At 40.6% G+C, this 17,864-nt stretch overlaps 1 protein-coding gene across 1 annotated transcript in view; it reads left to right on the top strand.

Moving 5' to 3' along the window:
• Positions 1 to 17,864, top strand: part of LOC102861819 (desumoylating isopeptidase 2-like) — a 75,794-nt gene that overhangs the window by 37,234 nt on the left and 20,696 nt on the right. Inside the window, exon 2 of the mRNA XM_006898063.1 lies at positions 17,121 to 17,193. Within this exon, the coding sequence (XP_006898125.1) occupies positions 17,121 to 17,193 (73 nt within the window). The remainder of the gene's footprint in view (positions 1 to 17,120; positions 17,194 to 17,864) is intronic.

Below are 17,864 nucleotides of genomic sequence, written 5' to 3'. Positions count from 1 at the left end.
TTACAAAGTTCATATACATTGTTCCTCACACAGAATCTTGACCATTTCCCATTTCCTTTACCCACCCCTCCCTCTTATAATTACCCCCTGCCCATCCTCACCTGTCTGTTCCCACCCTCATCCCTTAGATCCTCATACACATTATAATAATAGTCTTATATAGTATTTGTCTTTGTAGGACTGAGTTAGTTCACTAAGCATAAATTAGCTCTCCAGTTTCTCCCAAGTTAGTTAGTAATTTTCAAAATCATTGCTCCTACTTGCTGTATAGTATTCTATCATATGAATGTACCATAATTTCTTAATCCATTCAATTATGGTTGGACATTTGGCTGCTTCCATGTTCTTAAGATAGTGAATAACACTGCTATGAACATTGATGTATAAATCTCTATATGTGCCTCAGTTCTCATTTTCTTGGGGTTTATTCCAAGCAGTGGTATAGCTGGGTCCTATAGAATTTCTGTTTTCAGCTTCTTGAGGAAACACCAAACTGCCTTCCAGAGTGGTTGTACCATTTTACAATCCCATCAACAACGTATAAGAGTTTCTATCTCTCTACATCCTCTCCAACATTTATTATTTGCTTTTCTCTTATTCTTTGCCACTGTTACTGGTGTTAGATGGTATCTCATTGTGGCTTTGGTTTTGCATCTCTCTTTTTGCTGGTGATTTTGAGCATTATTTCATGTGTCTGTTGGCCATCCAGATATCTTCGTCTGTCAAAGGTCTTTCCGTGTCTTTTGCCCATTTTGTAATTGTATTATCAGCCTCTTTCTTGTGGATGCCCAGGAATATTCTGTAAACTTTTGATATGAGACCCTTGTCTAAGCTGGTATTGCCAAATGTTTGTTCCTAGTCACTAGGTTTTCTCAAAAAATCATTTTTGTATTATTCATTTTCTAGGAAATGAAAATTACAGGCAAACGTGAAAAGCAAAAGAAATACTGAGTTTCTCACCAATAGTGAGTTAACATCAGCACTAATTTCTTCCTGACACTGAAGCACGCATGAAAACAGCCTCTGAAAACATTTAAGGTGTTGAGAGTAAATTTTTGCTGCTTAATACTATCTAGAGACATAGCTTTTTAGGCTTAACATCCTTTCTTTAAATACAATTCCTCATAGCTTTAAGGTTCCCTAAGGAGCTCTGGTGGCTTAGTGGCAAGAAGCTGCTCTGCAATCCCAAAGGCTTGAGGTTTGAGGGCACTAGCTGCTCCGTAGGAGAAGGATGGACAGTCTCCTCCCATGCGATTAACTGCCTCAGAAAACCCGCTGGAGGGTCAGTATGAGTCGGCTCAGACTAAACAGTACACAACAACAACAACGTTTAGAACCTTGGATCACAGTTATAGATCAGCTATGATCTGTTAATAGAGTCACTGTGAGTTACATGGTACCTAACAACATGACCATGTGTAAAAGCACTTGACCTGTTGATCGAATTTTTATTGTTTGGTAGAGGTGACACGACCATTTGTAAAGCTGTCAGGTGTTCATTTTGCATTGTTGTGCCTCAGCAGTTCTTTATGGAAATCCTGTACACCCACTCTTTACTTAACAACATGCTTGAGTTCCAAGGGCTGGTCGTTATGCAGAAATTGACATTGTGTGACACTTCAATGGCCCAGTGCCCCTTGGACTCCGGTAGTCATCCTGGAAGCAACTCCCTACAATCTCTTCCCTGCACTTGAACTTCCGGTGGATGAGTTTGTGCTATTTCAATCCACAGGGGAAGCTGAGGGGGCCAAAGTTTATAGCCAGGAGGACCCATGCAGAATCCTTGCTCACCCCACCCACCTGGGACTGTTGCCTGCTGGCACCACCTGCCACCCCAGCATAGTTCCTGGACCAAAACTGCAGCTTTCCTCAGACATGGGGAGTGAGGGGGAGGGGGCAGTCTGCAGTTTGGACATGTACCTGCTGCTGTTTCTCCTCTCTGTTTAACTTTCTTCTCATATAGGGCTGGGGAGGTGGGTGGGGTGGATGATCAAGGACAACGGGGCTCAGGGAAAGAGTGCTCAAACTCAAAACACACGGTCCTTACCTGGCTTTAAGGTGAATTAAAACAATTTTGTCACTGTTGTCATAAATGCAAAATAGCAGATAACAAAGTAAGTGAAATTTATGGACCAGAACTACTTAAGGCAAACTCCAAAGAATTAGCCAAATTCTTGGATAGTGCAGTTCTCATTTTAAGTTTCTCCTTTTTCATCTTATCTCAATTATACAATGTGTCAACATACCACACACTTAAAAAAAAATGTAAAGATGATTCAGAATAAAGTTGTATACTACTCAGGTAAGCTATGTTGTAAATTTGCAGTCCATAAACAATATGGAAGTAAATATTTAATTTCTGGAACGGGAGAAAATAATGTTTGTAATTCAGTATCCTCACTCCAGCAAGTACATTCCAATCCTAATCCTTTGTTACCATCTTAAAATCCTTTGGTCTAAAGTCACTTAAGTCAGTGGTAAAGTATTCTGTGAGTTTGGGTGTTTTGTGTTTTCATAGGAATATTTCCCATTCCCTTAACAAAACATTCCTGATTCCACAATCAAAGTTTACTCTGAAACATTTGAAGACTGTTTACTGGTCAACTAAAATATATTGTTACATAATTAAATGACATTGCACAGTTAAGTTGGAGTAAAGGTCCCATTATCTTTATTACTGTAGGCAGGGAGGGGGGACAGCTCACACTGTAAATGAAGAAAAGGTCACTTTAAAATAGAGCCCTGTGCAGCCAGGCCAGGAAAGCCAGTGAGGCCTTATTTAGGAAGCCAGCAGTGTATATACCGCATCACTACTTGGGAACAGGATAAGCAATGAGGTTTCTCAATTGGAAAAGGCAATTTAAGTCTTCAGAAGTTGACTGCAAATGAAATCACTGAGTGGGAAAAGACGAGCAGAATTTTTATGCACATTCTCCTGATCACTTTGGGTGATTTTCCAACTGAAAATGGGGAGAAGAATGGAGAATAGCAGCAGATCTGTCGTTGTTGCTATTACAGTAATGAGGCAAGGACTAGCCAGTTCTCTTTAGGACTCAGATTTTTCTGTTTTCAGTTTTCTTTCTAACTTCAAAAATCCTAGGAAGGTTAGTAGGATTTTTGTTCTTTGCTGTGACCCAGCAGTTTGTAACATTTTTCTGTATTTCCTTTCTCTTCCCCACTGGTACTCAGGGGCTCAAAGAAAGGTGGTCACGGTCATTAAGAAGCTCAGCTTGAATTATTTTCATTTGTGTTTCTTAAAAAGATAACCTCTCCCTGCCCAGTGCTTTGTCTTCTCAGGCTGCCATTTGAATGCTTCTGTTCAACTGTCTTCTCTCTTCCCTGTCTGTGTAATGACCTTTTGCTGTCTTGTCCTTGATGTCATTCCATAACTCATCTAGTCTTCAGTCCTTAGTGTTCAAAAGGGGAAAGATCTGATGTGAAAAAAAGTGGATACGAACTTTGCAAGTAAGCCAGTTGTTGTTGTTATGTGCCGTCGAGTCGCTTGCGACTCATAGCGACCCTATGTACAACAGCTCTAAACTCTGCTCTGTCCTGTACCAGTCTCATTGCCTCCAACACACTCATCCTGATTGCCCCAGTCACTGAATCAGTCCATCTCCCAGAGTGCCTTCCCCTCCTGTGCCTTCCCTCCACCCTCCCAAGCATGATGTCCCTCTCCAAGGACCGGTCTCTCCTTACAACATGACCAAAGTATGTCAGTCGAAGCCTTAGAATCCTTGCCTCCAAGGAGCAGCCCGGTTTAACCCTCTCTAGGATGAATCTGTTTGTTCTCTTATCAGTCCATGACACCTTCAGCACTCTTCTTCAACACCAAAGCTCAAAAGCATCAATTCTCCTATCCTCCTTAGTCATTGTCCAGCTCTCTGATGCATAACAAGTGATTGCAAAGACCACGGCCTGTACCAGACGCACCTTTGTCTCCAGAGAGACACCGTTGCTCTTGAGTACTTTGGAGAGGTCCCTAACAGTAAGCCAGTATAAAATAAAAATTTTATTTTAAATAATAAAAAAAAGATTGTTTTTAAATTCAGTTGAGATAGACTTAATATCATGTTCTGGTTCTCATGGATTTGTTTTCCTTACCTTCAGTTTGAACTTGGACTTGAGTAGTTGATGGTCTCTTCCACAATCAGCCCCTGGCCCTGTATTGGCTGCTGGTATTGACCTTCTGTCTACTTTTTCCATAAATGTACTCAGTCACTCTGACTCCTCTCTAGTCCATCAGGTGAGTTTTTAGTGGATGCTTACTACTTATGTTTTATAAAAAAGTATTTGCAATGAATAAATCATTAATTGTACAGATTTCTATCATTGGATCTCCAGCCTCATTTTCATCCCCAAAACCATAATTTCCAACTACCACTCATTGTACTGTGTTTCCAACGTTTGTATCCCAGTCACCAGTATTATTAAGGCATCTTGACTACATGTTCAGTTAATTTCAGACTGTAAAGGTTGTTAGGAAGCTTTCATTTCTTAATCATCTTTGGCTTTAGTGGTTTGTGCCTGTAGGAAGAATAGTTTTATTAACAGATCTTTCCTTTGTGCTCATGGGTAGCATCCTATCAGTCACAGCATCATGCTGTGGCACTGATCTTGAAATGTTCTTTGTGACTAGGAATGCTGTTCCTGGCATTAATAGATTGTATGATTGTCTAATTCATAATGGTCAATTCCAGTGCCATCTCAGCTCATTAATGCTAGGGTGTCAATCTTCATCATTCCATGTCAACAACTTCCAATTTTCCTAGATTCATACTACTTACATTCCATCTTCCTGTTATTAATGGTTGTTTAAAGGTATTTATCCTCATTTTCTGAGTGCCTTCCAGGCCAAGGGTTTCATCTACCACCACTATATCCAACAGTGTTCTTCTGTTATTCCTAGCATTTTTGAAGGCCTAACTTTGTGTTACATACTTCCGGCCATACTTTCAGGAGGCGTTGTTCTTGAAAAAAAATATATGATGGGAAAAGTCAGCAGAGAGAGGGCAACCCTTAAGGAGATGTATTGATACGATGAGTGAAACAGTGGGCTTGAACATGGCAGAAGTGATGAGGATGGCTCAGGATAGGGCATGGTTTAGAGCTGTTGTTCATAGGGGTGCTGTGAGTTGTAGTCCACTCAAAGGTACAGAACAACCACCACTGTAGTGCTGTTATTACATCCAAGAAATTTTAAACTGATATTTTATCATCTAATGTGGTGGTGGTGGTGTTAGATGATGCCATCAAGAATGACCCCTAGCGACCCTGAGAACAACAGATCTGAACCCTGGCCTATCCTGTGCCATCCTTGTGATCCCCGGCACACTTGAGCCTGTGGCCGCAGTCATTGTGTCAGTCCGTCTCAGTGAGTGGCTGCCTCCTTTTCACCAACCCTCCACCTTTCCAACCATGCTGTCCTTCCCTCCTAGCAGCGTATGTGAGGTGAGGCTTTATCGTCTTTGCCTCCAAGGGGCTCTCTGCCTGTGGTTTCTCCAAGACATACTTGTTTATTGCTTTGGCAGTCCATGGCATGCTCAGTACTCTTCTCCAACACCACAGCTCAAAGATACCAGTTGTTGTTCTGGCATATCCTGCTTGCAGATGCATACCAAGTGATCAGAAAGACCATGACTTGAATCAGGTGTACCTCAGTCCTCAAACCAACATCATAGCTGCTCCTCAGTAATTTGGAGAGGTCCCTGACTGCAGGCTTCCCCAGTACACTCTGTCTCCTGATTTCCTGACTGCTGGTAATAAGTTTTGATTATGGATCCAAGTAAGATGAAATAGTTGACACTCAAGAGTCAGAACACTTTGTTCTTTTTCTGCTCCAATCTGAAATCAGCCATTTCTCTATGGAATTCTGCCCCTTTTTGCTAAAGAATAATGCTGAGAAACCAAGGTATGACCAGTTACATGGTCAGGCCTCGATTTCTGTGAAAAAGAGCTCTGTATTTTAAAAACAATCAAGCAAAAAAAAAACAAAACATGACAACCATACGTTAAAATCCACCACAGGGTTCCGGCTCACCTTTGCCTGCTCATACTGGTGTCTCAACATTTTAACACCTCTGACCCCTCACAAAATCAAGTACACATGTTTATTTGCTCTGTCCTGAAACACATAGAGGATAGTTCTAACATTACTGTACCAACACTGCTATGAATGACCAGCTAAGTTGAGGAGTTCTCTGCATTTCCTTTCATTCTTAGCCTGTATCCCACTAAAGAGCCAGATGCAGAATCTTGTCTACAAAAAGTTCCTTCCCGTTTCCCTTTATCTATGTAGTTCTGTCATCCATTTGCTACACTAGGTCAATTTGGTTTTGTTTCCATATTGAGGTAATGCTTTTCTCCTTGAATATTTTAACCTTGACTATTGAAAACATTTACATAGTTTGTATATCAAAACTGTATATAAAAACTCTTCTCAGGAATTCTCCCTCCTGCCTCATCACTTACTCTTGTAAGTAGTCACTGCATCACAAGCATCTCATTTCTTCTTAGTCCTCTCTCACCCCCAAATACATATTTGCAGATATGTGGGTGGGTGAGTGTGGTGAAAGAATAGGAGAGGTGCAGAGAGCATTGAGGAGGTGTTTGATAAAAAGCATTGATCAAGTATAATTGATTTAATAAGGCATTATGTGTATGAATAATTTGCATAAGACTAAAGATCTTACACAAACTGTTTATATAAATGGCCAGATAGTAAATATTTTAGATCTCTGTCAAAACCACTCAACTTTACCATTCTAATGTGAAAGCAATGTACACAGTAAGCAAATGGCCATGACAACACTTCTGTAAACTTTTGTTTGCAAAGACAAATTGCATACCCTTTTTGGTCTGAAGTGCTTGCTACAGAAGGTCAAGGACTGCCGCCTTCAATGTGGATTGAGACTCAGTATCAAGAAGACAAAGATTCTCACCACTGTGCCAGTTGGTAGCATCAGGATGGGTGGCGAAGAGATTGAGATTATTAACAGCTTTAGTTTGCTTGGGTCCACAATCAACACTCTTGGTACCAGCAGCCAGGAAATTAAAAGATGTATTACAATGGGAAAGTCTGCTGTTAGGGACCTTTCCAAAGTACTGAAGAGCAGTGGTGTCACTCTGGAGACTAAGGTGCCTCTGATACAGGACATGGTCTTTGCAATCACTTGCTATGAGTCAGAGAGCTGGACAATCACTAGGGAGGATAGAAGGAGAATTGATGCCTTTGAGCTGTGGTGTTGGAGAAGAGTATTGTATATACCATGGACTGCTAAGAAAACGAACAGGTTCATCCTGGAAAGGGTTAAACCAGGCTGCTCCTTGGAGGCAAGGATTCTGGGGCTTCATCTGACATACTTTGGACATGTTGCAAGGAGGGACAGCACAGGAGAGGAAGACCCTCTATGAGGTGGATTGATTCAGTGACTGGGGTAATTGGGATGGGAGTGTCAGAGGCAGTGCGATTGGCACAGGATAGAGCAGGGTTTAGGGCTGTTGTACATAGGGTCGCTATGAGTCGCAAATGACTCTACAGCACTTAACAATAACAACAACATTTGGTCTGCAGGTATAGTTTACTAGCAGCTGTTATAAGATACAGATTCAGAAAAATAAAAGTACTCCCATATAATAATTCTCTGATGATTGAGAATTTTTATATGAGAGCTACCAATATTTCTCTTTCAAGTCACGTGCTATGCATTTGAAAGTTACACAGTGAACAAGGATGACAGGAGAAGAACCGATGCCTTTGAGCTGTGAGGTTGGAAAAGAATACTGAATATCCCATGAATTGCCAAAAGACCAAACAGATATCTCTTCGAGAAAGTGCAGCCAGGGTGCTCCTTAGAGGCAAGGATGGCAAAGCCTCGTCTCACATCCTTCGGACTTGTTGCTTAGAGAGGGATATCATGCTTGGAAAACTGGAGGGACAGCGAAGGAGAGGAAGAACCCCAGCAAGATGAATTGATAAAATGCCTGCAGCAGTGGGCTCAAGTGTATCCGGGATGATAAGGATGGTGCAGGATAGGACAGGGTTCAGATCTGTTGTTCATAGGGTCACTGTGAGTTGTACACCACTCCATAGCACCTACCAATAGCATACATAAATATGTACATAATACCAGTATGCATCATAACAAAACTTACATGCTTATTACAGGGGTGTATCATTTAATACCTATTTTGGATAACATCCAACCACACGTATCTTTTTAAAAACAATTATTTTATATTTGTTTGCATATAGAATTTGTATACATGGTGTTTGACACTTTTCCTTCATTCACATTGTGTTTTATAAAAGTAATCACCATTGAACTATGCCATTACCCTGTTTTTTCAGGTCCCTGCTGGATCTTCCCATTCCCTTTACACCCCCGAACCCCCACCCAATTGTGTGATCTTGTGATTTCCCTCTTGCCCACCTTCACTCCTCCCACCCATTTCTCCCTGTGGATCCCAATGCACTGCTACTAGTTGTCGTTGTTACGTGCCATCAAATCATTTTTAATTCATAGCAATCCTGTGTACAACAGCTCTGAACCCTGTTCTATCTTGAGCCAACCTCATTGTCTCTGACACATGTACCCCCATTACCCCAGTCACTGAGTCAGTCCCTCCCATCCCAGGTCTTCCTTTCTTGTGCTCTCTCTCCATCCTTCCAAGCATAATGTCCCTTTCCAAAACGGGTCCTTCCTGACAATATGCCCAGTGTATGTCAGACAGAGCTTCAGAATCCTTGCCTCTAAGGAGGAGCCTGGTTTCACCTCTCCAGGACAAACCTGTTTGTTCTTTTTACAGTCCATGGTATATTCAGTATTCTTCTCCAGTTCCATAACTCAAAGGCATCAATTCTTCTATCTTCTTTAGTTGTTGTCCAGTTCTCTGATGCATAGCAAGTAGTTGTGAAGACCATGGCCTACAACAGGCACACCTTAGTCTGTATAGTGACATCATTGCTCTTCAGTACTCTGGAGAGGCCTCTGACAGCAGATTTTCCCAATGTAATTCATCTTTTGATTTCTTGGCTGTTGGTACCAAGAGTTGATTGTGGAACCAAGCATCTGAAGCTGTTTACATTCTCAGTCTCTTCACCATCTATCATGATGCTGCCAATTGGCCCAGTGGTGAGAATCTTTGTTTTCTTGAGTTGAGCTTCAATCCATATTTAAGGCTGCAGACCAAGACCTTCTACAACAAATGCCTCAGATCCTCCTCAGTTTTGGCAAGCAAGGTTGTGTCATCTGCATAATGCAGGCTGTTGATAAGTCTTCCTCCACTCCTCATGCCACGTTCCCCCTCATAGAGTCCAGTCTCCCACATGATCTATTTCATGTATAGATTGAAAAGGTATGGAGATATGATACATCCCTGGCATACTCCTTTCCTCATTTTTAACTATGCATTTACCCTTCTGTTTTTTACAAATATGGTCTTATGCAGTATTTTTCCTTATGAGACTGAATTCGTTCACTCAGCATAATGCTCTCCAGTCTCTTTCAGTTTATGTTGTATTTTTCAAAATCGTTGCTCCTGAATGTTGCGTAGTATTCTATTGTGTGAATATACCACAGTTTTTCAATTCATTCCTTTGTGATTGGACATTTGAGCTGTTTCCATTTTCTTACCATGAACATTGATGTGCATAATTCCATTTATGTCACAGTTCTAATTTCCTTGGGATATATTCCAAGCAGTGGAATAGCAGAGTCATACGGAGTTTCTGTGTTCAGTTTTTTTAAGAAACACCACATGGCCTTTCAGAGCGGTTGTACTCTAGTGGTCACAAGTAGTAGTGATGTCTTTAATGGGAAAGCTATCTTTTTCTATTGTTTGACTATAAAAGTTTTAGAGACACTGAATTCCAGAATGAAGAACAAGCTCCACAACACATACCAATCCCTGCAGCCTCCTTTTCTTCTGCACACAGCCTTACCCTCCTGGTGCCAAGTGCTGCCTGCTGTGACCCTTGTGACCTGGGATGGCCCCTCTGTGCCTGCCAGGCCCCTCCATTCCTGCTGTGGCCCCACACACACCTGGGTTGCCCCTCTGTCCCTGCGGTGGCTGCTCTGCCCCAGCTAGACCTTAGTGCTTATCCTCCAGCCCTAGGCTGTCCATGGTCAATAAGTGGCTGCACCAGCAGGGCAGGATCAGCCCGAACCACTGCTACCAGTCACACTCCCTGTACTGTACTGTACTGTACTGCCATTACTCACAGATGCCTCTCCGTACCACCTGACACTCCCCAGCCTTTCAAAGACTCCTCCATTTAGCTGCCAATGTAAGCTCCCTGTGTGCAGTGGATACAGTTCTCAGTCTTGGCAAATATCTTTAAGATTTTAATAGACTCTGCAAGGATTTAACAGATAGTACAGACTTCCTGTATGTTATTATTGTGTTGTTCCCACAGTATCCAGATACCCTGATGCCTGTGCCACAGGTTATATCTTGGGTGATAAACAATGCATACGTGAATATTTCATTAATTATCTAATGCAACTGTACAGAAATGCCACTTGTGAGTGGCTTTGCCAGTTTAGGAAGCCCCTTGCTTTTGTTAGGTATCATTCAGTTGTAGTCGACCAATGGCTGACCCTCCAGTGGGTTCTCAGAGGCACTAAGTCACACAAAAGGCATTTGCGCTCCTCCTTCCCTGGAGCTTCTGGTAGATTTCCAGCCACATGCTTTTGTGGTGGCAGCTTGGCTCTAAGCCTCCATCTAGTCCCGATGGTACTAACTCCACAAGGCGCTCACACACTCATTCACGCGGACTCTCATAGTCATATAGTCGGTCCAGCTTGTGATTTGCTCAGCATATGGCTTGAATAGGTTTGGAGAAATGATACAACCCTGATGCACACCTTTCTTGATTTCAGTTTGAATGACTGTTTCTCGGTCTGTTTACCGGTTTTGCATGAGCACGATTATGTGCTCTTGAATTCCTATTCTTTTTAGTGCCATCCATAATTTGTTATGATCTGTACATAAAACGCCTTTGCATATGGCCAGTTAAACACATGTAAGCATCTTTCTGGTATTCTCTGTTTTCAGCCAAAATCCATCTGACACCAGCAGTGTTATCTCCCATTTCATGCTTCCTTCCAAATCCAGCTTGAATGCCTAGTAATTCCTTGTCAAGGTACTGTTCTAGCATTTATCTTTTAAGATTTTACTGTGATATTATTTGTGATGTTAATGATTTATTTCAATATTTCTGTACTCTGTTGGGTCACTTTTTTCCACCCAATGGAAACCAAAATGAATCTCTTCCTGTCATTTAACCAGGAAATTGGATCTTCCATATTTCTTTCCATTGACGTCCAGGATTGCATCTGTTTGCTGGAAAGTATCAATTGATATTCCATAAATTCTTGGAACCTTATATTTTGCTAATGCTCTCGGTAGGACTTGGACTTATCCCTTCATTACCATTGGTTCTTGATCATATACGACCTTAATGGTTCAGTGACTCTGTGTATTCCTCCCAGTCTTTTGGTAGTTTCTTGCATCATTCAAGATTTGCTCACAGAATCCGTTAGTGTTGCAACTCAGAGTTTTCATTTTTCATGTTTGTTCTTTTGCTTTTTTCAGCTTGAAACATTTGAACATGTTCTTCCCTTTGGTTTTTAACTCCTGGTTTTTGTACATTACACTGTTATGTTTTGTTTTCTCTCCTTTTTTTTTTTTTATTTTCTCAAGCTGCTCTTTGAAATCTTCTGCTCATCTGTCTTACATTATTATTTCATCTCTTCATTTAAGCTACTTTTCATTGAAGAGCAAATTGTATTTTCTGACATCCATTTTGGTCTTGTCTTTCTCCTCTGTCTTTGTAATGACCTTTTTTGCTATTTTAATGGTTGGTATCTTTGCTATCTCCCCACAGTTAACAGTCTGGTCTTGGGTCATTAGAGTCCAGAGCATCAAACTTAAACTTGAGATAGTTTTTCAATTCAAGTGAGATTGATTCAAGGTCATCATATTTTGGCTTTCATGGATTTGTCTTCATTTTCTTCAGTTTCAGTGTGAGCTTTCATGTGAGTAATTGTTGGGTGCAGTTTTATTTTTTAAAAAGATCATTGATCAAAGTTTAGTCACTCAGTCACCAGCCTCATCTCTGTCCCCAAGGCCATCCTTTCCAACTCTTGCATTCTAGTCACCAGTTATTAGTAATGCACTTTTTTTTTCAAATATAGTATATCTTTTAATGTTCACAGTAGCTCAAGAAGATACCAACCCAAATTACAGCCAAATAAACTGAAGCTCAAATTATAAGGCAGCTGAACAGACATGAAAGTCCTCGCAAAGATAGGAAGTCCTTACTCCAAAATGAGATAGAGGACTGGGTCCCCGAATACCATCCTTCCCAATCTTGGAGCTTAGCCCAGAAGACCCACTGGAAGAGAATCCCAGTGTCACAAATTCACAGTTACACAGTGGCTGTGTAAAGCCTTTCCTGTCCAGTTCTTGAGGCTGGGAACCAGCACCCAGTGAAAACACAAATACAAACGAAATGGAACTACCACCCGAAGAAGTGAGTTCAGGAGGCCATGGAATAAACAATTGCTAGTAATGCCTCTTGACTACATGGTCACTCAACTTTAGACTGCAGCATTCAGTAAAAATCCTCAATTTCTTCATCTTTGGCTTTGGTGGTTGATGTATATGTATGAACTATTTAAATTATTATTTACATAAATATATTTGTGTTAACAGGTCTTCTTTGAATGGGTATGGTTCACTGATAGCTTTGTAGTTCAGCATATATATTTAAATGTTTGTTTTTTTTATAGTGAATGTAACACTTTTCCTCTTCAACTTGTAATCAGTCCTGGCACAGCAGATGACATGATTATCTGATTAAAAATGGCCAGTGCCAGTCCATATCAGTTTACCAGTGCCTAGAATCTCAGTCTTCAAAAAGTTCCATTTCATTTTTTTAAGTTCCCATTATTATCATTAATTGTTTACAGCTGTTTCTCCTCATGTCAAGTCTTACCACATCAGCAGAGGAAAGTTCTTCACTGCTAAGAGCTTTCACTCAGCTTTGAGGGGTCTAACCTAGGAACTCCTCCTCCTTCGCTGTCCAGAACAGATCTCCAGTATTAGTATTCTCAAGGGTCTAGTTTATTAGAAGTGATGGCTTGTCCTGCTTCTCAGTCTGCCTTAGTCTGGAAGTTTTGCTGAAGCCTTTCCACCATGGGTGACCCTGATGGTACTGGCAATGCTGGTGGCACTGTTTCTAGTATCACAGCAGCATACGGGCACCCAGTACAGCAAACTGACACATAACTGGTGATCTCAGTGATTTGTTGTTGTGTGCCAGTGAGTCGAAAATGATCCACAGCTGACCCTCCAGTGGGTATTCAGAGGCAGTTAATTGTGTGAGAGGAGATTGCCTTTCCTCCTCCTGCGGAGCAGCTGGTAGATTCAAACCACATGCCGTTGGGATTGCAGCCCAGCTTCTCGCCACAAGGCCATCAGAGCTCCTTGGTCTCATGTTTAGGAGTTTCAGAGTCCTAATTCAGAGCCCTGGGGACAATTTTGTCCATTGCTCATTCCTTAGTGATCTTCCTGTGGCATAGCATTTACTCACCCCAGCCTCCTTCCTTTCTTGTTTAACATCCCTCTTTTATATCTCATAGTCCTGGGCCAAACAGCCTGAAACAGTTGTTTCTGATTTTGAAGCTGAGCAGAATACTTGAATTGGAGGTGCTGTGCCCTTGGAAGGAGCTCAGGTGTATAGTCTGTAGGGAATTGAACTCCCAACCTAGAGGTGGCACCTCGGGCAGTTCAAATCTCCCAGCTGCTCCTTGCTGGGGAGGTAGTCTTCTGTGTGATTTACAGCCTCAGAAAATCTGCTAAGAGGATCAGTTCCAACTCACCAGTCAGCAGTGAGCAAGTAAGTGAGTTTATATCTTAAAAGAGATTAAGACACACCCTACACTAGTTAACAAAATCTATTCCCAGATGAGGTTATTATAGCTGTCTGTTGTTTGTGTTCCTTTGAGTCCAGCCAACTCATAGTGACCCCTAGAGCTGGTTTTCAAAGGCTTTTCAGTTGCCTGGGTGGAGATTTACCCTTCTGTCTCCTGAGCAGCTGATGAATGTGAACCACATGTCTTAGGGTTGACAATGCAACTTCTTACCACTAGACCACCAGAGCTTCTACAGATTATAATTTATAACATATTGGGGTAGAGAAGGGGACACAGAATTCTATCCATAGCATAACTGTACGTGTTACCTTACTATATCTTGCTTTTTTTGGTTCACTAAATATATCCTGGAAATTATTTCCTGTCAGTAGAGAGCACATCCACCTTTCCATGATAAAGCCATTGGGTGGCTGTATCACAGTACTGAAAGCCCAGTCTATTCTAACCTTTGTGAGGAGCACTACAGATTTTCTTTGCTTGTGTTGGCTGATTTCTTAATCTCATTTGGAGATCTTTGTACAAGAAGCCTTGGGGCACAGTGGTTAAGTATTTAGGTTGACAGTTCAAATACATTGACAGTTCTTTGGAAGAAAATACCAGATTCTGAAGAGATTGCACCTTTGGAAGCCCAGTGTGGGAGTTCTACTCTGGCCTCTATTAAAAAACAACCAAAAATTTAAAAAACAAAACCATGTCCTTGCTAGTGAGCTGGAAAAGTCATTGCCAGCAAGCTGGAACAGACCAGAGCCGACCCTCTGGTGTGTTTTTGAGGCTGTAAATCACATGGGAGGAGCCTGCCTCTCTTGCTCCTGCTGAGCTCTTGGTGGATTTGAACAACCACAGAGGCATGGCTTTGGGTTACTGGCAGTGCTCCCTCCAGAAATGGCCATCAGAGCCCCGTCCACAACACTGCAACAGCAGTATATAGTTTTAGGCAGTAAACACTTAGAAATACTTATCCGTTGATGCTTCTCTCTGTAAATTCTAGATTTTGTTTTGCCTAGTTTGGTCTTTGATCTATATTATTTCCTCTAGTATGTGTTTCTTTTTAGAGACACATTGACATTTTTCAGATGGATGGAACTTTGTGCATAATTGAGTTTGTCAGCATATCTTAATAGTTTACTCTTTACCTATTTCTCTTAAATGCCGTGTTTATCATGTATTAATTGCCCTTTACATATTCTTTTTAGATACCACGTTTATCGTGCACTAATTTGTATATGTGCAAGGCTGTGTTCCAGTATTTCTGTTCTTGTGATTGATGTGTTGCTGCAACAGTACCATACTTGGCAGTTTTATTTTATTTTTTAAATTAGTAATAGTATTTTTTTATTGTGATTTTAGTGAAAGTTTACAAAGAGAATGCTTTTTCATTTATTCATACATTTATTTCCTCCCTCCCCTAATTCTCTTTGTAATGCTTGTCTTGTTCCGCATGATTGTCATACAAATAATATCTAATTCCTTTCAAGTTGTCCTTCCTTTCACCAGTTCCAGTGCTGTGGCCACTATCCATTTTCCCCCACTTCCCCACATCCTATTTTTTTAATAGCATTGTTATGCAGTCTTTGTCATTTTGTGACAGATATTTCACTCAGCTTGTCTTCCAGATCCACCTGTGTTCTGTAGAGTTTTATAAGTTCATTGTTTTGCAGCTTCTCAGTCCATTCATTTGTTGATGGACTTGAACCATTTCCATCCTTTTGCTGTTGTGAATAATTACATCTGTTTGAGTCATAGCTATGACTTCTTTAGGGTTATTCTCAGTAATGGGATGGCTGGGTCAAATGGTTTTTCTATTTCCAACTTTTTTAAAAAGCACTCGACTGCCCTCCATAGTGATTTTACCATTTTACATGCCCACCGGCAGTTAACCCGTTGCCGCAAATGACGACCAAAAAAAAATGTGTTTCTAAGCACAGGCATCAATTAAGTGTGCGGCAACGTGTTAATGAGAGTTCCAGTCTCTCCACAACCTTGCCAGCATTTGTTGTTTCCTGCTGAACTCTTGTTTTGAAAGTTTTTTAAATGAAAGTAGGGCAGTCCTTTCTTTTCAGATTTTTGTGTTTAATGTTTAAATTTTTCTTGTAATTTTTGAGAGAAGAAGTGACTTGTTCATTTTTGCTGTTTCCAGCTGTGCAGAGCATATGCATTATCCTAGGCCTGGGGAAATTTGAACCCTAGAAAAACTGTTAGGGGTCCAGAGCCGAGGTTAACATTTGAATAGACCTAGGGAAAGTAAAGAAATTTCTAATTTAGGAGAAATCTTATGTGTTTTTGAACTAGCTTTCTCCATTTTAATTCTCTCCAGTATATCCTTTTACCTCTTTTCAATCATGTTCTGTAATTTCATTTCACATTGCCAGTGTATCTTCCCTTTGCTTGGTACCCTCCACTTCCCCACCATCCAAAATCCTTTTTCTGTCAGGGGGATATCCATTTGTTCTTGAAGAACCACATCACATACCACCTTTTCCAAAGAGTAATAGAATTATTCTCCTTTTTGTGCATCACTGTTATATAGGTCTGTCTCGGAGAGGATAAAACCCAAGTTTCTTCTTGGAAGCTAGGGTTTTGAAGCTCTGTCTCACATTCTTAGGGCTCATGGCCAGGAGGGACCAGTCCTTGGAGAAGAACATCATGCTCAGAAGGGTGAAGGGACAGTGCAGGAAAGGAAGACCCCAGAGGAGATGGGTTGATACAACTGGGGAAATGGGGGTAGATGTCAGAGTCTGTGAGACTAGCTCAGGACAGGGCAGGCTTCAGAACTGTTATACATAGGCTTGCTGTGGTCGCAGGTGTCTTGACGGCACATAATAACAACAATATTGGTATTATCAGACTTTGGACATAATCAGTAATCAGTTGTTTTTCCAACATTTGGCCTATTTCTTGGGTTTTATTTTTTTGGACTTTAACCCTTAACGTGTTTATATGTTAATTGAGCTATTCCTCTTGACCAAAAAGGGCATTCTGTAATGGAGTATGGCACAAACAAAATCAGAAAGGACCCAGGGAACCATTATTGTGGCGTTTCAGAGTTACACTGAAAAAATGCCAAGAAATGGGTTTGGAAATAGCTAAAAGGCAACACAAACCTCTTAAAAGGAGCTAAGTTATATGACTATATCTTCTGAATCCTTTCTTTCTCTGTCTCTTTTTCTTTCCCCTTAGTACTGGATGAATGAATACACCTCGTCCATTGGAATTGGCGTTTTTCATTCAGGAATTGAAGTATATGGAAGAGGTACGTGCCTAAACAGTCTTTTCAAAATATTGTGTCCTTTCAAAGAGTTGCAGAATCATGAGAGTCTCCCCTCCCCTTCCCACTACTTCATATGTTAGATAAAAGTATCTTCTGAAAATAGACGCACATGTTCCCATATTTGTTTATATTGGGTTTCATTTTGGGGAGAAAGTATCCACAAATACAAGAGTATATGCTCCTCTATCTTTTATTTTTAATAATATATCTGAATAGTTATTCTTTTGAAATTATTATACCATGATACTTTGTTTTGCTCTAATATGGATTTTTAAGAATCATTGCACTTTAAATTGCATGATATTAAATTGCAATTGTTTTAAAAAGAATTATTCTGTTTGGAAAAAAGAGTTAGTGCTAGCAAGTATCATATTTGAAATGCCAATTTCCTGAGGGAATTTCAGTAATAAATTTTTGTTATATAGCTATTAAATGTGTATTTCTAAAAGTATAAAAATATCCCAGAACAGATCCAGTCTTTGATCTAGCTTTTTAAGAGTGATGGCCTTTGTCATTAATTCAGTCCTTTTCATCTTGTTTCCTTTATTGCTATGTGCCTCTCAGATCAGATAGCTGGTTGTTTGTTTTGGGTTTTGTTTTTTGGTTTTTTTTTTTTCAGAATGATTCTGTTTTATCAAATATATATCTCTTTG

The sequence above is a fragment of the Elephantulus edwardii genome, unplaced genomic scaffold (assembly GCF_000299155.1).
Source record: "Elephantulus edwardii isolate Elephantulus edwardi_28Jun2011 unplaced genomic scaffold, EleEdw1.0 scaffold00219, whole genome shotgun sequence".
Taxonomy (NCBI): domain Eukaryota; kingdom Metazoa; phylum Chordata; class Mammalia; order Macroscelidea; family Macroscelididae; genus Elephantulus; species Elephantulus edwardii.
Note: the sequence above shows the minus strand (reverse complement) of the source record. Positions and strands in the feature narration are given on the sequence as shown.